The sequence below is a fragment of the Empidonax traillii genome, unplaced genomic scaffold (assembly GCF_003031625.1).
Source record: "Empidonax traillii isolate 1590-97213 ecotype Southwest subspecies unplaced genomic scaffold, ASM303162v1 scaffold782:size294519, whole genome shotgun sequence".
Taxonomy (NCBI): domain Eukaryota; kingdom Metazoa; phylum Chordata; class Aves; order Passeriformes; family Tyrannidae; genus Empidonax; species Empidonax traillii.
This window is the reverse complement of record NW_020955975.1, coordinates 25,929-44,942: the sequence shown is the minus strand read 5'-3', so window position 1 is coordinate 44,942 and position 19,014 is coordinate 25,929. Positions and strand designations below refer to the sequence as shown.

General features: G+C 37.9%; 1 protein-coding gene across 4 annotated transcripts in view; it reads right to left on the bottom strand.

Annotated features, from left to right (window-relative positions):
• UXS1 (UDP-glucuronate decarboxylase 1) overlaps window positions 1–19,014 on the bottom strand; it is a 76,076-nt gene that overhangs the window by 31,250 nt on the left and 25,812 nt on the right. For all 4 annotated transcript variants that reach the window (XR_003573214.1, XM_027901387.1, XM_027901390.1 and 1 more), the window contains 3 exons: window positions 7,908–8,012; window positions 6,588–6,647; window positions 4,154–4,275 (listed from right to left, as the gene is read on the bottom strand). Coding sequence is in view for 3 of the 4 variants with exons in the window: in XM_027901387.1 (XP_027757188.1) it covers window positions 4,154–4,275; window positions 6,588–6,647; window positions 7,908–8,012 (287 nt within the window). In the remaining variant the exon portion in view is untranslated. The remainder of the gene's footprint in view (window positions 1–4,153; window positions 4,276–6,587; window positions 6,648–7,907; window positions 8,013–19,014) is intronic.

Below are 19,014 nucleotides of genomic sequence, written 5' to 3'. Positions count from 1 at the left end.
TGTATGTTGTGGTTGTAATTCATAAGGATATCAGACAAACTTCTACTAACTAACAATGTCTCCTTCTTTGCAAAGTCTGTGGATCTATATGAAAAGCAATTAGGAGTTAGACCTCCCTGCCTACAAAATCAGGAGAGGAAAAGCTAGACAACTGGAGTTAAAAAAATCCGCCAAGAAAAGTCCAGATAGTTGCATTGTTATCACTGTGACCTGATACAAATCTTTATCAACGTTTCAGCTAAAATTATTAAGACTGTTGTCTGCATTCCTTGTTTTATTAGTCACTTTCTTACTGATTCACATTCTTTACCATGTGTTTCAGAGATCATTAACTCTCAAAATTCCTCCCAAACCCCTGAATTGTAATCACAGCAGAATTACTAGCACATTTACTGTACAACCAAGCCCATTTGCTACCACTGAAACTTTCAAAGTCACACAGTTGGTATAAAAAAAAAAGATGAAGAAAACGCAAGGAGAAGAAAAATCTCCTTGCAACAATCTGTAGAGACCTGAAGTGTTGCTTCAGCTCTGGAGAATTTCCTTACAGGTCAGTGGTATAAGTGAAGAAAAAAATCTAGTTCACAAAACACACTTAATTTGCTAAGCATTTAAAATGCTGTTTATTTGTGTTTACAACATGCCTACGCAGATGTCACAAATCCCTGCCATGAAGGTAGTGTCAGATTCTGATCAGTATTTAAATTCAGCCAGAGCATACCTAGATTTCCAAGTAGCTCCATAATTCCAAACACAATTTATTTTAAAGGTACAAGTATACTGAATGGCAAGTCCTGAACAAAGCACAAAATCTCTCCCATCACTTTCTCTCTCCCCTGCAGCACAATGTTTTCTCTGCCTATACAGAATCACAGAATGGGTTGGGCTGAAGTGACCTTAAAGACAATCTAGTTCCAACTCCCCTGCCTTGGGCAGGGACACCTTCAGCTAGACCAGGTTGCTCGGAGCTCCATCCAACCTCGTCTTGAACACTTCCAGGGATGGGGCATCCACCACTTCTCTGGGCAACCTCTTCCAGTGCCTCACCATCCTCGCACCAAAGAACTTTCTCATAATATCTAATTTAAACCTACTTTTTTTCAGTTTGAATCCATTCTTCCTTGTGCTGTCACTACATGTTTTTGTAACTTGTAGGCTCCTTTCAGGTACTGGAAGGCCACAATTAGGTCACCCCAAAGCCTCTCCAGGCTGAACAAACTCAATTCTCTCAGCCTTTCCTCGTACAAAATGTGTTCCATCCTTCCAATCACCTTGGTGACCCTCCCCTGGACTCAGTCCAACAGGTCCATGTCTTTCTTGTGCTGAGGACCCCAGAACTGGATGCAGCACTCCAGGTGGAGTCTCCCCATAGCAGAGTAGAGGGGCAATACATATATATATCTCCAGCAAGACCTTAGTTGCATTCAGAAAACGCTGAATATTTTGACAAATGGTGGTATTACCTTATCTAGTAAAATAGAAGTTCTGTGAAGGATAAAAATTACTAGCTGTGCAATCATATCACTTCCATACCAAGTCACACACCTGCATACAAAGTTTATGCAAATAAAGCACTTCAGAAGAACAGTGACGGATTGGTAGGATAGTAACAAAGCTAAGAGTGCCTAATAGAGGAAGCAAACAGATTGATAACCTGTTTTTTGTAAGAGTTTCAATACAATGCCTTCCATCTGGTTAAGGCAGTTGAGTGAACTCAACAAGGCTTTCCAGGAGGGAGTGCTAGCAAGCACTGAAAAAGATGAAGAGAAGGGAATTCTGAAGAAGTCTGAATCAGAGGTTGCAACTCAGTTCTCAGAAGAACAGGGCAAGGAACTAAAACTTCCTGTGGCTTGAGAAAAGTTCCACAAGTAAGCACTTCCACTAACACTAAGGAGCAAGGCTGACCTAAGCTTCCATGTGAATTTATGAAGAGCTGCTCCCAGAAGCCTACAGCAAATATCCTCTTAAACCACGTGCTCGAGTGCCTCGTAGTGGATGAGATGGAGTTGCGTATGTGCTTTAAATTTGTGAGTGCTGCATTTCTGCAGGAAGTATTTCACTCCTCACCACTCCTTGCAAGCAGACGCTTATATATTACTGAATGCTACTACTACCCTCTGACTCTTTGATAACTACATACTTTTGGGTTTGTTTAAAGACAGCAGAAGTAAACAGGAGATAAAGTCAAAAAATGCTTAATTCATAGGGTCAAAATAAGTGAACAGAAGAACACTGACAGCAGAAAAGAGTGCACCAAAAAGATCTTGGTCAGGACAGGCTACTGAGGAACTCTGCTAACAGCAAATTGTCATCTTTGGGTAGATTCAAGAACTGCTCTGATTCAAACAGGCTGTCTGGAAGTATAATGAAGTTAATTTTACTTCACATTTTTTTGGAAACACTATTAGGTATTTAAGGCACCCAGTAATGTGCATTAATAATGGAAATCTTTGGAAGACATGGCAAAAAATGCAAATTAAGTGTGCCCAGCTCTTCTTTTTATTGAAGCTGAGAAGGATCTGGAAATATTTTAGCCTGAAATCCTGCAAATTCTACTGTTTAGGGCTATGTCACTCCTACTGAAAATCCTCTTAAAAGCACAACACCTACTTTCACAGAGGAAATCAGATCTTCCCACTAGCAAAAAGTAGTATTTCCTCCACTAGTAATAGCCTATCATCTAAACATTAACAACCCCCACCAGCTCAACAGTGTTTCAGAAAAAATCTGAACATATAACAAGCTTGGGCAGACTTCACTAACCCATAATAAAGTACAAGAAATATCTGACAGAGATGCCCCTAGGACAGAGAGTTCATCCACATCATGAGTTTTTACTTAATGTATGTGGGCACTGCAGTTCCACCCTACAAACCTTTATTATCTGTTGTAAATCCTGCATAAAATTTATGAAATGCTATCATGACTCTTCCTGTGGTTTTAAGACACAGCTCATGATTTTCAAAATTACTTACAGTCCTGCCCTTCTAAAAGAATACTGCAGTATGTACCACAACCTGCAAAAAATTCAATATCCTATAGCACAAGAATTTCTCATAAAAACTGCAATCTTCTTCAGTTGCAAATGGATTTCCAGACTGACAAGGGATATTCTGCTACAGTAAAAGACGTCATCCTGAACAAGAGCAGTACCACCATGCTGGACCTTAAATGATTTAAAAAAGAACAAAGGACACAGGAACCTCTGCCTCCTCTGTCTAGCAGAAGAGATTAGACAAAATTACTACAACCTCTGTGCTAAAATACCATCTCTAAAGTCTTATCTCTTCAGCTTGATTCTCTTTTCAAGGTTTTAAAAGTACTTAGTATTCTATAACTTAAACATTTAAAATTCTACAGAATATACTATTTTTGATTTATACCTTTGTATATTAAGGCTGCAAATCAACAAGAAATACTGATACAACTTTCTTTAGTATGCCACATTTTCTGCTTGACTATCCCCCAGAGATTTGCTGAACCACAATTAAGCAAGATTCATATAACGGTAAAGAGTAAATGCTGTGTTAGTTTACGATGAGTTTCTACCTGTTGATTATGAAACCCAGGGACACTGGTATGTACCATTTCACAAATTTTAAACTGCATTTTTATCCTCATTTTATCCATATTTGTCAAAAAAAGCATCACATGGCTAAGTATTCATATCTTCCGTTAAGGTCTGTGTTTGCACCTACATGTTTTTATGACTATAGTGTTTAAAAATGTTAAAAGTACTTTTAAAAGAATTTCCTTATTTTTACCTGTATATTGTGATGTTGATTATGTTCATTAAATGTTCCACATTTATCAGTAATGGCCCTATTCAGCCCTATTCACTTCTCAGCACAGTAAGGTCACCTCAGGTTAATCTGTCTAAAAACTATTTACGATACTGAAAGACATATCACACCTACTAAGAAGACTAAAGCACGTTTTCTTCAAGAGCACTGCTCATTTGAAAGCACACAACAGATGGGAGCAATAAAACCTTCCCATTAAAGAAAACATATTTTGCAGCTATAGTGTAAGTGTTCCTACTCAAGACATTCTCTATTGCCCGCCTACTCCTAAATACACACATTAGAGTCTTGCCATACGCTGGCCTTCATTAATTACAGAAAAAACACTGAATCTAATACAAGTTTAATACCTGCTTCATGTATGCATAGCACATGGTCTCTGCAACACGCTTTCCTTCATCGTAGCAGGCTCTTGGACCTATTGGATTCACGTGGCCCCAGTAATCCTCGTTTTGAGGGTGAACTTCAGGATCTATGGGGAAAGAAAACCACCTTAAATGAAGATCTATCAAAAGGTGACTTGCAGTAGGTAAGTTATACAATTCAATACCTTTTCTCTGAATCATGCATTTCAAAGAATCTTACATTTCAATGCAATTCCTTAAAAGTGCATTCAATGGAACCACGAAAATTACAATAATGGAAGATGCAAGCCTAGTAAGATAACTGAGTACAAGCAAACAACAGCCAAACACTTTCCCCAAAAGAGTGTGCAAACAGAGGGTTAAATTCAATTCTTCTCTGCAGAGACAGACTACCTCAAGGGCACTGATACATGTACTTCAGAGGAAACATTATAGGTTATGTAGGTATCATTTTTTACTGTATTTAGAAAAAAAGAAATTAAAGCATATTCAAGTTTCATAAAATAAGAAACAAGGAAATAAATATGGACAAAATGGAGAAGCACTGCCTTTTTTAAAGAGAGTACTACAATGTACTTTTTATGTTTTTTCTATTTTTACTAAGCATTTTTACTAGCCATCACTGGGCACAATCAGATTAGACAATCCCTTGGTTTGATCCAGTACAGAAGTTCTTGATTTAACAAACAACAATCACCTAGGAACCTTGACAGTATGTGCTTTATATGCTTGAAAAAAATACAAACACTTTGTTAAACTTCTCCCCTTTGCTGCCTGTGTGGTTGTATCGTTTTTACTGGATTTGAAGTTTGCATACATTACTACAAAACTTTCAAGTGTTACAGGTTAATTTTTGAAACAACCTTGACAGTCAGTTCTGATTAAACTTTCCTTTTTTAATGCTGCTCAGACGTGATTACAGATGAATTCCTGCCATATGAAAGCCACAGAACAATGGTAAATGCATAGAGGTTTTACAAGCTTATAAAAGCCTGTAGCAATCTTAAAAGGGCCTCAAAAGATGTTGTGATGTGGAAGGTTGCTCCAGTCTTCTATGTCCTTTCTGGCAGAGGCAGCCCTACAAAGCACTTGGAAACTCTCTATGCAACACTCCTTTGAGAACTCGTGTTTGGAAAGTGTTAATAGATATCTTCTGACTTTATTTTCTGTCCTTTATTTTTCAGTATAATTACTTTACCTGTTTAGTCAGACCATAATCTGAGTAGACTCTCCCTAACATTGGATTTACTGACACAACAAAGCCTGATAATGGGAGTTTCGTTTTCCACTTCAGCAGGCAGATAGATTACAGCAGAGTAATGAGGGTCCAAAACATGGTAGTTTTTTTTTTTTTTTTTTGCCTGGTGGTCCCTAGCTCCAGAAGGGAGTTTGCTGAATTAAAGAGTCCTTGAGGCTATCATTTTTCTCTACAGAGCCTGACCATAGATAATCAAAGGAATGGGAGTCAGGAGGAATGTTGCACATGCTCAAGCCACTTATCTGGTTGGCCAGTCATCTTAGTGATCTCTTGCTTGAATATTTGGTTTGAATCTTCTTGACTGAAGTTGCTCCACCAAAAGTGTAAACCTGGAGGCATGTTCTTTGTCCTTCCTCACTTCTTGCTCACAAAGCTTTCTATCTTGTCACATAGATGACCATTTTTTTGTTTGTTTGTTTGTTTTTTGTAGTCTAGACTCTCAAATCTACTCAGGTTGAGCAGGTGACTGTGCCTGCATATCTCCACAAGTGCTGCAACACTGCTATTACCAATTAGGCAACAGTTCACAACAGCAGGAAGTTTCCCCAACAGGCGCACAGTCTGTCCTACCCCCCAAGGAAGTACTAAAGATTCTCGTTGCATCCAGCCAGCATTCTATCTGTCATTCTCTCACCACTTCTAACAATACAAGGAAGATGAAGAGATAGCTGTTGCTGAACATTACATTTTAAGAGACATCAAAAGAACCTGCACAGCCACCCACTATTTTCTTAGCTTGGAGGGTACATCCTTGTCTCTTACACACCAGAGGGATTGCTAAATCTTAACAACAGAATTTGTGTCTGGGAAAAGATATGCATATATACTACTGAAATGATCTTTGCTCTCAGGTTTTCATTATGGTATCTGGACTAATTAGAGTTCAATGCCACAAGCCTTTCAGAAAAAGAGATGTAAACCAGGACACGGGAAAGGTATAAACAACACTCCAAGTCTCCTGACACCGCTCGTGACTAGAGATGTTAAGCCAGCATTGTAAATACCCTTCTCACATTTTAAAGTGTGAGAAGTACATCTGATAAGAAGGCAAGCTGAGACAGCCATGAAAATCTATCATTATGACAACCGACAAAATATTTGTAAATATCCTTATATACAGTCATATCTAAAAAGCTCTAAATGTTGTTTTATCCTTCTTACCTCCATACACCTCTGATGTAGAGGCCAGCAGCAGTCGTGCTCCAACACGTTTAGCTAACCCTAAATTTTGGGCAATGGGGAAAGAAGAATACAATTAAGAGCAAGTGTAAGAATCTTTCAGTCACATTAGCTGCTTCAGTGTGATCCTGTTTTATATATTTTTAAAGAGAATTTGATTTCACTAGACAGATCTAGCTGCAAATCACATCCATAGCTCTCATTCCCAAACTAGAAAACTTAAGAAACAGCAGAGCAACAGCTACATGTGACGTGTTTGCTTCTGGGACTCAAAGTTGTAATGAATCATGATCCAAGAATTTAATGTATTATAACCTAAATTATGGCTAAGGAAGCATAAACCACTTAGGAAATTGGATCTTGAAATAATACACTATATTATGATTACCAAATCCTTCTTTATATATGTAAAAGATAAGCTACATAGAGAAACTGATAGAGAATAATATTATAAGACAAGAATCAATAATTTCTCTTCTATTATGCCCCTTTAAACTGCCAGGATGATTCTACCCATCACTTGAATAAGATTATCCCTGCACTCTGTTTTAATGACTTTCTGGTCTCTGAGTTGGTATGGTAAATCATAGAAATCTCTCACCTATGCCATTCTGGTACCACAATAGCTTCTAAATCACTTAATTCTCTGAATTGTACAATTTGGAGTATCACTCAGATGAGAAACTCAGCTGAGCTAATGTGCAAGAGTTTTTTTGATTCATCGTAACTCTTAAGATCATTGACACTCAGATCAACCTGCAGTATATACCAAATGGATCAAAGATGGAAGGAAAACGTAGCGTATGCTTGAGGTCTTCTTTTCATAGACCCATTCCCAACACAAAACCTAACGGACAAAGCTGAGAACATTGCCTTGTAATTATTTAGCATGAAGTCAGACACCAAACATTCTTTCAAGGCATGCACAAGAGGGTGCAGTTCCACCTAGTTCAGCATTTGCTGTGGTGGAAAGGAACGGTCACTCACAGCAATCATGGGAACATTCCACAGTCACCAACGTGAAAAGTGCACTCGTGAACAAAACCCTGCTACAAAATTCCATGCCCTTAATTGTTCCTGTGACTTTTATAATTATTTTGACAGCCACACTGCCAGCATTCATTTGCAGATACATTTAAAAGAAAAGTACAAAGACAGTAAAAATATTCCCAATCTTATTTTTCTTAAAGAAACAACTTTTTAAAATGTAAACTCATCCACTCCATTCTCCCTTCTTCTCAGTAACTCTGTCCAGGTTATATTATTTTAACCAAGTTAAGTAAGAAAAAAAATTTCACTTACCCAGCATGTTTAATGTCCCAATAGTGTTGGTCTTTAATGTTTTTATAGGATTATACATGTAATTTGGAGGAGAAGCAGGAGATGCTAGATGATAGATCTGGTCCACTAGAGAAAAACAGAGGGGGGGAGCATTATTATTTTCCCATTAACATATTAAATGAGATAGCATAAGAGTCAAGAAACAAGTACTTCTCTGTGTATTTCCTAGCACCGCAACTCAGCACTTCCTGTATTGCTACCCACGGATAATATGTATGCAAACCTGTTGTAACCATAAGAAAGATTTAATTTTTAGTAAAACAAAACATAACACTGCTGACAAGATACAGATGCCTGTGTTGGTGTTCACACTTTCCATTTGTAAAAACTTATGAGTATGTCAGAAATATTTAGAAGTTGCAAAAGTATTTGCAACAATCTGTTACCCTCACATTTTAAGTGACTACAAGCTTCAGAATACTTTCTGAAATGGAATTTGATGCAAAAATGGTAGAAACATTTTTTTAATACCAGGAGGAACCATTTGGAAAAATAAATACTGTATTTTTGTTTCAAAACCATTTGTCAATGAAACATTAATGTGCTCTGTATCATATTTATATATTAAATATACATGGCAAGAAACAGGCATACAACTTTTGCCCTTTTTCCCTATGTTACCTTTGTTATATGCTATGCTTTGGATAATACAGTAGTTTAGCTTTTATTAAGAAAACCAGCACACAAATCAGAACCCAACACAGAGATTTCAGTGCCCCTCCACTCCCTGTTATGAATTATAATTAACCTACACACTAGTCAAAATTCATCGCCTGAGATAGGAATGCGAAGGTTGAAGACCCGACAGGGAAACAAGGATTTTTTGTTCAACTACAATGAAAACAAAGCAATGAAAATTGTACTCGTTTTCACAGGCAGCATCCGATATTCAAAAGCTCAACCTGCAAGCCGTTCATAACATGATTTTTGTAAATATGTAAATGTCTTTCTGTCCTCTATGTAACATGAATCACAGCCGGCCAGAACTATGTGAAAAAATACCAATGGATAAGTGAATGCAAAAAAAAAAAAATTAAACATAAGATCAAACGAGAGATAGTGATGTTTAAGAAATAACAAATTCCCTACACCAAGGTCATCCAAGAAAAGCAATCAAAAGGTGAGGTAAGAATTAGAATAGCAGAACAAAAGAGAGGGAAAATAATTCCTTCTTTGTATTTCAAAAGAAAAGTAGTGGTTTGTTTTTTATAAGAAGACTCAGCACTGAAACCTGAAAGAACCTGGAAAAGTCAAGGCTAGGTGCTATTCCGATAGAAGAAAATACTGCATGGCATAAGGCTGTCCTGCCCTAAAACAGAACACCATTGGTCAAACAAATGTTTTTTCCTTTTAACTATTTCCTTGTGTGTTTTATTATTAACAAGCACTAGCAAATCACAACATTAAAAAATAAAGCTGTATTTTGACCACATATTGATTTCTCTCATCCCTCTGTTGGGTTTAACTTTCACAGTATCTGTGACATAATAAACATTTTTATCCAGTTTTAAATTATTTGTATTACTAAAAACAGGGTAGAAGTATCCTTGACTTTAAAACTAACATTTCTTTTTCTTCATTTAAATATAACTATACTTGCTTACACAGCGCAAGCAGTATATGAGTTACATCTAGTAGGGAAAAAACCCCACAGAATGGTTTGGGTTGGAAGAGACTTTAAAGACCATCTAGTTCCAACTCCCCTGCCATGGGCAGGGTCACCTTCAGCTAGACCAGGCTGCTCAGAGCTCCATCCAACCTGGCCTTGAACACTTCCAGAGATGGGATCTCCACAACTTCTCTTGGCAACCTGTTCCAGTACCTCACCACCCTAACAGTAAAGAACTTCTTCCCTATCTCTAAGCTAAACCTACCCTCTCTCAGTTCAAAGCCATTACCCCTTGCCCTATCACTATATGAAAAAATAAAATATCAAATATGAAATTATCCCCTGCTCACAACTGAGAACACTGAAATGTTAGAGAAATGTGCTTCCTGTTGAAGACTTCTCTTCCTTCCTGATTTTCAAATTTCATTTGACAAAGTAAACACACAATCCTTTGCTTTCTGACCTCTCTCTCTAACATAAAAAAAGCACAGAATTAGAGCAACAGCGTATATAAGTGGCTTGAGTTATCCACGTGAAAGGCACACTTTTAGATAGTCTATTAGGCAATAAAAGAATTAAAATTAGATAAAAGTCTTCAAAACACAAACCTGCTTCATATTAAAACATAACAATCTTTGTAAGATAAGCACATGTTCTGATAATAATGCTTTAAAAATACTGGCCAAATTGGCATGGTAAAATATTTAACTTACTTTCTTTCTGAATCCTTAAGGAAGTGTGCTTGCACATAATGTCAAGTTTTTCTAGATTAACTGCTGTGTTTAAGTCTACTGGGCAAGCTCAGCTCCTGCCTTCTATGTAACATAGCTCAGATAAGTGCATACTAGCTTATCTGTAGCAAGCATATCAAAGTTTACTCAATGCTGCAGCCCTGCATTAATGCTGCCACACGAGAAATCTGGCAAAATAAATTATGATTAAATTTTATTCACTGCTTAAGCCTACAGTATCAATAGTGACCAAAATAAGGAGAAATTATTTCAAGTCAAACCTCACTCCGGAGAACAATTAACTATCAGCATAAATATGGGATGAATTTCTAAGGCAATCTGCGTGACTACCACTGCAACTTTTACTGTCATGACAGAGTAATGGTACTTGACAGTATGCTCAAGCAGATGCCACAAAATATATCTATTTCTTATATATTGCTGTGCTGTCTTTGGTCTACAGGTGTTTAGAGTAGAGATGAACAGGTGCCTAAAAGATGTCAAAACAGCCCAGAAAGGTAAACAGACACAGTTCTGGCAGCTGTGTAACACTGGTGAGGATTTATTCTCACACAAAAAGGTGCAGAGAAGTACAATTTCATGCAGCAGGTCTTCTGCAATTTGTTCTTGAATCAACGGGAAACAGTATTTCCAACCACTATCAACTTTGGTACAGCATCAAGAGAAAACCTGCCACACAAGGCACCTATAATAACAACACAAATAGTATCCAAAGACTGCCCGATGCAGCACGACTTGAAGGAAGCAAGCTCCCAGCTCAGGCTTGATTCCAAGCCCTGCCTGCACTGCTAATGCAACTGAAACTTTTAGGATTCTGTCTGCAACTTGAAGCTAGTTAATTGCTCTGCGTGATGAAGCGTGACGTGGAATAATTACTCCTTGCTTTGGTCACTGTTGACATTGTAAGCTTAGGCAGTGAATAAAATCAACTTCTGTGATGGGGATACAAAGCAAAAATGTAGCATGGGGTAAAGCTTAGTTGGTCTGGTGAAGTTTGACATGCCTCCTACAGATGAGCCCTGAATATGAATAACTTGACTGACTCAAGTTATGCCTTTGAATATAAGTATCCCCTTCCCACAGCATGGTACTGTAATGAAACCAAAGGAAAGGGTAGACTGGAAGTTGGCAAAAGGAATACTTAGCTAAGCCACTGGATGCTGTTTGCAAACAGCAGGTAATTCAAGAACGAAGGCTCAGAAAAATGAACTAAGCAATAGCTGAAGTCACCTGCAGCCAACTCAGGGTTGAACTCTGACCAGAGTTTTATGCTGTTTCTACCTACCTATTCCATCACAACCCCTTCTAAATCTAGTTTTCAGAAAGTTGTGGCAAAATTTTTGCAAAGTGAAAATGTCACTTCAAAAGCATTGTGGTCTGTCGGTAATTTACTGCCCAATCCTAGTCTGTTGAAGCAGTAGTGAACTCATTCCTGTCTCCCTCTCCATTCACTTAATTTTTTTTTTTTTTTTTTTTTTTAAATACCTGCTGAATTTTTGACATACAGCAGCTCCTATAAGAGAGGTTCCTTTAATGGCATGTGACAATTTGGATAAACAGGGTCAAAAACTACCTTCCCTTTTGCCACACAAGGATACAGCAAGGCCCGTGATCATATAAGTAGTCATGTAACTCTCAGCTAGACACAAATGCATATAAATACAAAGCCCTAAAAGTTTCTTACAATCTTCAAGATTATCTCTTTATTTTTAAACATAAAATTAAGTGTAATGAATAATGGTGGGGGAAAAAAAAAGCGCAAAAACACTCTTCTCCTTTTAAACCTTCCTTTCCTCTTTCTAATCCTTCATTTCTCCTTTTGTTTCCCAGCTAACAATAGCTTTAAACGAAACAAAGACAAGGAGCTGGGGGAAAAAACCAGGCCATCTTCTAGATCAAAGGGACAGGCAGACAAGCAGCTCCAAGACTTTCCCTCTTGCCCATTAAAGAATCTTTAATATATCAAGCCTTAGACCAACGGAAAACATCACTGTTTTTCCAAAACATTCAGAGAATGCTGGACATTTCAGGAGGGCGAAAAGACAAGGTTCTCCTGCAAACTTGTCACATTTGATCCATCAAACTGATGATGTTGAGACAAGAACAATTATTTCTCCTTCCACCTTCTCTCTATGAACTGTCAGGTCTAAAAAATATCTACAACTTTTTTGTCTCAGAATTTCATTAGGCCAGCCAGACAAAGCCATCTACCTAGCTTGGCTGACAACCTTGTGTGCTCTAGCATGAAGCTGACAGTTATTTAACATAACAGGGAACTTAACTCTGTTCCAGTCATAACTGTGGAAAGCTATCCTAGTTACAGCACAGGATTAACTGTTTGGGTGCCTGGGACAGTAGCAACTGGAGGACAGAAAGAAATGCATCTAGTAATTGACCTCCACACCTCTTCTTGATTACATGAGGTAAAAAAAAAAAAAAAAAAAAAAAAAAAAAAAAAAAAAAAAAAAAAAGAGTTTTACAGTTTTTATTTCTGCCTATCAAGAAGCCTTGAACTAGTTTTGCAAATAAATCATAGTGCATTATTTGAAAATAATCATGTGAATGGTTGTGTAAAGCTTTACATGGGAGCCCCCGGTGGTCCAGGGGAAAATACACTGCACTGTCACTGCAGAGANCCGGGTTCGATTCCCGGTCGGGGCCCCTCCCCGGGCAGATGGAGCTCGTTAGCCCTTAAGGCAATCCATCTACGTCCTGAGGACCTCGCTGCCACCGTCCAAGCGTGCTTGGCCCCGGCAGATGAACCTCAGGATTAAAGGGTGGGCTCAGTTCCGCGCACACTGTGTCTCACCTAAAAAATCCAATGCGCAGGCTGGAAGGTGGAAAGACCTTCCCCGGTTCTTCGTTCGCGAAGAGACTGGCCATTACCATTACCATTAAAGCTTTACATAGGTAAGCAAGGACCATTAAAGAAGAACAAATGATAATATTAAAATTCTGAAAGTTTTGTATGTAACTCATTTTGGGGATCAGAACTCTCTAAACCACTGGAGCACAGCAGCAAGTAGTTTACCAAGCACAGGATGGTAGACTAGTAATAAATAAAGATTAAAAATATTTGTTATAATTTTGCTGAAAAAAAGGCAAACATTAAATTCATTTCAAAACAGCACAGACACAGAAGCTGGCATAAACATTCAAGCCGGTATAGAGTGGCAAATATAGAAATCTATGCTAGCATATTAGAAAATAAACAGCAACTAACACTTGTCAATTATGCCCTTTTCTAGGTGAAAAGCTAAAAAAAAAAATCCCTAAAATTTAGCATACATGGAATCTGCAATGCTTAAATCTGGACACAAATGTTCAGTCTTGTGTTTTCCTTAATGTTAAACAAGAATGATCAATATAAACCCTCACTTCTACAAAATACTGCCATAAAACTACCTTCCTTCATATTATCTTTCTTTATTTTCTAGCCATTATGATGTATGTGTTCTCTGTGTTTCCTAAGTGATTAGTAAGGGAGGAATCTACCACCTTTCCTATGACAGGAAATTATGATCTTTAATTTCTGCCTTCAACACACGTCACAGTCCCAGAAAGGTCACTAAGTCCACTAAGTCCAACAGGTCACTAAGTCCAACAGGTCACTAAGTCCACTAAGCACCTGCATCCATCACTACATTTGCTAGTCAGGAAGTACTAAGCAGAAAAGCTTTGATCAGAAATGTACAAACAAGTTTCTAAAGCTTGAACATAAAACCAGCTATGCCAATTCCATTATTGTAGGTCAGGCCACAGAAGCTGACACGCTGAAGGGAGACATTTCTATTGCCCTGAACTAAAAAGGACTACAAGTAAAAATAATTTCCCTGATGTTAAAAATGTTCTCTGTAACTTCAGACAAACTAGAATAACTTTATAAAGGTTTACCATATTTCTCATACCGGAGGAGTTTTGGAGAGTTTCACTACAGAGACTGAGGCATCACTGCACACAGCTCTGGACAAACAAAATAAGCAGCATATGTCCTCTGCCTTGCCATAACTTTCCCTAGCTGTACAATCTAAAACCACCAGGTTAAATGTATTAACTATCTGTCACAGGTAATAAAGACTAGGAAGGGAAAAATCTGGAAGTAGAGAAGAAAAAAGTAAAAGGAATGTACTGAAGACACTCCCTGTGCCCCTATTTGCAAGTGCTTTAAGTTACCTGTGAGATGACTTGAAGAGACTGTAGAACACTGTTCAGTAAAATATTATCATTTGACCAATTTTGTGAGACTGTTGGTTTTAGCCTTAAAATCAACTCAGACCTAAAAGCCAGCAAAGTCCTTAAAACTAAAAACTTTTTTGAGTCTCAGTCAAGTAAATGACCTAATAAAGTTTTATAAATAGTTATTTTACTTACCTATGTTTGTAACTAACAACTGCAATACCTCCTGAAAACTCTGGAAGCCCATCTCCTCATAACTATATATGGCACATACTTACAGCACTTCTCTCAACTTACAAAATGTGCTTTTGTTCTATCATTTTGAAAGCTTTTCAGTGAAAGTCAGAAGAGCCAAAACTACCTTTGCATTCACAACAGTCACTGAAATTAGAGCCAACATTTAAGAACTGTTTTTCCAGAAACCAGACTGATGACATGAAGAATTAAAACAAAACAACAAACTAAGACCAAAACCAGACAGCTTTATTTAACGGAAATAACTGAAGATCAGTTAATTTCAGGACACAGGCAATAAAACAGTCCATCCTTATTCACCACTTACACACACTTTTCTTCTCTGTCATTCATATTATATTGGTTAGGCAGTACATGTGCATTTGTTTTAACAAGTCTTTGAACATCAGAATGGAACTACCCTTCACTACTCTGCCCAAAAAAAGTAACCTGTTTTGCTTTCAGCTGGCACAGACTGCAATATAAGAAGTATTGTACCAATATTTTTCAAAACATCTGTGATTTGTGCATCTGTGATTAGTGAAATGAAATCAGTTCAGTTGAGTCAACTCATGTGGGGATTAAGTGCACCCTCAGTAAATATGCCAATGACACTCAGTTGGGTGGGAGTGTTGATCGGTTCGAGGGTAGGAAGGCTCTGCAGAGACCTGGGCAGACCTATCAATGCGCTACGGACAACTGCGTAAGGTTCAATAAGGCAAAGTGCTGGGTCCGGCACTTGGGTCACAGCAACCCCATGCAGTGCTACAGGCTTGGGGAGGAGTGGCTCAAGAGTTGTTCAGCAGAAAGGGACTTTAGGGTGCTGTTTGACAGCTGGCTCAATATGAGCCAACAGTGCATCAAGGAGGACCAACAGCATCCTGGCCTCTGTCAAGAACAGTGTGGCCAGTAGGATGAGGGAAGTGATTGTTCCCCTGTACTTGGCACTGGTGAGGCTATACCTCAAGTACTGCTTTCTGTTCTGGACCCCTCACTTTAAAAAGGGCACTGAGGTGCTGGAGCATGTCCAGAGAAAAGGAACAAGAGAAAAGCAACAAGCAACGTGTCTAGAAAACATGCCTTATGAGGAACGGCTGAGGGAGATGGGGCTCATCACTCTCCACAGCTACCTGAAAGGAGGTTGTAGTGAGGTGGGGGCCAGTCTGTCCCACCATGCCTGCAGTGAGAGGACCAGAGGAAATGGTCTTAAGCTGAGACAAGGGAGATTCAGAGCAGATACTAGAAAATTCTTCATTGTTAGTGTGGTCAGGCATTGGAATAGGTTGCCTGGGGAGGTGGCTGAGTCACCATCCCTGGAGGTGTTTAAGGGGCATCTGGATCTTGTGCTGGGTGATATGGTTTAGTGGCTTAGGGGTTACAGTTGTAGTGTTGGGTTGACAGTTGGACTGGATGATCTTAAAATTCTCTTCCAACTCTGATGATTCTATGATTCTAAGGGTTTTCACTGTTGACTGGAAAGCTGCGGCATTTTTAGGCCCATGTTTGTCTCACATTTGTGAAAGGTGTGGCAAAGCCAAACCAACAAACAAAAAACTCCACAAGCAACCAAAACCAAACCCAAGGCCTTAGTGTGTTTATGTGAACTATGAAATAGTTCAGCTGAGGACATCTCTCAGATGGGGGCGGGAGGGTGTTAAAGGGAATATGCATCTATCACCTTGTAGAAGATTATTTTAAGGCTTCCAAAGGTTGCTGAAGAAGTAGGAAGAAGAAACATCACCGGGAGAAGGATAAAGGTTATGTATACCTGTTTGAGGTTTTCTTTCACATTTATTCAACTGCTGGAGCTATTGTAGAAAAGAAGGTGTGTGTGCCTAGCAGCATTTGATAACCAGGCCTCAAGACTGAAAATATTACTTGCGTTTTTGGGAATCCAGTTTGTGGAATGACTACCATCTTGGAAGTGGCTTATATTTTTCTGTGTGTGTGTTTTGGGGGGTTTTGAGGGGTGTATGGTGTAGGGGCTTTTTTAATTTTTTTTGGTTGGTAGGTTGGGATTTTTTCCAGGGTGGAGTTATGTATGTGATTTTGGGGTTGGAGTTGCTCTTTGGTTTTTTGGAGATTGTGTGGGGGTTTTTTTTGGAGATTGTGTGGGGGTTTTTTTGTTTTGTTTGGATGTGTTTTTTTGTTTTGTTTTGTTTTCATTTGTTTTGTTTGTTTTTGGGGGTTTTTTGTTTGTTTCTTTGTTTTTTTGTTTATACATGTACTCAAGTATAACTACTTCAGAGTAGAAATACAGACTTCAGGGGCTTAAAATTATACAAAAACAAAAACTAATTTTTTCTACAAACACACAGTCAACTCTGATGCAAAGGTGGATATAAACAAGACAGAGCTAATTCTCAAACCACTATGTAAACCAAGTACATTACTTATGACCTACATTTCTTTACTCTAAAATTCCCTTTGCCATTTTTTAATGCAATTTATTACCCTGAAGTGGAGTGGATGACAGTAACACCAGATCAAGCATCCAATCTCATTTGTTCTCCAAATAATATCTGTATGTCTTTACACTATGGTTAGTAGGACTATGTGCCACAATGCTCACAAGTAGCTATCTCAGATATTGTAATCTGAAAGAATGTAGAGAATGAGACAGAATATAAGTAAAGGTGGATTTCTATATTTATTTTCTGATAATACAAAAAAGAGTAACATGAGATTATTTTCTTTTCTGACTATTCTTCAGAAAAAAACTTTCTGCATCAAAAAAGCCCATTTATTAGTGTACTAAACCCTATATAAGGATAAGGTTGACATGAAAATATCTTTTAAACTCTTAAGCATTTTAAAAATATAGAATTCAACTAAAATAGGGAAAAAAGGGTTAATATAACTATTTCAGAATTTATTTTTTTTACTATTTTCCATCTTTCAAGATTCCTAAACTACTTTAATTCCATTAAAGAATTCAGGGCCCTTGTTCCTCTGCTTGAAAAAACCCAAGTGAAAGCTATGTTCTTGTGCATTTTCCACTGACATTTCCAAATGCTAAAGCAAAGGAAATCCTAGTAGAGGAGGAGAAAGACATTCAGCATTACAGTTAACCAGAGTTATCGCAAGGCTAAGAAATAATAATAAATCACCTGAACACACATTTTGTCTCTGCCCAACCCAGATCAGGATTCAAGAATGCTGAGTGCCACTTCATGCCATGGATCAAAGACAGTGATGCAGCCAAGGCAGACTGTGCGTAGGCAACACTGTGAAGCTCAAAGCTATGCATCTTGAGACTAAATTCACTTTTCCAAATCAAAAGTGAAATCACTGTTCTTTTTAGACCAGAAATGAGGTCTCTATAGAAATAAAGCACTGATTACTCTCTCTGGAATTATCTGTCGAACAACCTGATATGACCCAGCTTAAACAGGACAGCAAATACGCAGAAATTCTCTATACACGAAACTACTTTTTATCACGAGTTGAGTCATTCCAACTTCTACTGACAAGTAAAAAGGAGAAAATGGAACTAAGAAAAGAAGTATCTGATCTATATGCAAACTTGTTAATCTTTTCCAAGAACTATCCTCCACTGCCTCACTGGACTCTAAACTCTGCAACAATATCAAATTTTATCATGTTCTTATACTAGTATAAGAAAGTTAATTTTATTTTAACATATAGCCATGTTAGCTTCAATTTACACTGTTGGAGGATGAGAAGTCATTCAATAAACTACCCACTACATGCTATTATTTGTTGCCAGTACAAATTGGCGAATTGGTATCTTAATTACACAGAATATGGAAAGTTATCTGAAGGATTTCAGAATTCCCATTCATTAGTGCCTAGTTAGTTGGACAACAGTATTTAGCAATGATGATAATTCTTTGAGGTCTCAGGTGCAATCAGTCAGAAAGAAGGTAACACAGGGGAAAGATTAGGAAAGCTGGCAAAAAAAGTGGTTGAAGTATAAGCTACCAGCACCTGGAGTCAATTAATAAGATCCTTGTCCTATTATCCTGTCTGTAGAAGCAGAAGTTTGAATAACAGGAGTAACTAAATCAGTGCATTGTCAGAGCAGGAGCATGTGTTATTGCAGTACTGTTCCACCAGTGTCTCTTGTTATTATACAAGAGATGCAATTGCCAGAGATTTTTTTTCTGTGAAATCCCATCCATTAGAATTTAGCAGGAATAAAAAAATACAACTGAGATTCATTTTTTGTTTTAAAAAATGAACAACTCTATTGCTACAGATTTTTAAAGGGATGGAGCAAACTCACCAGTGTAATTTGAGTAATGCTTTCATTGATTCATTATATACTTATATA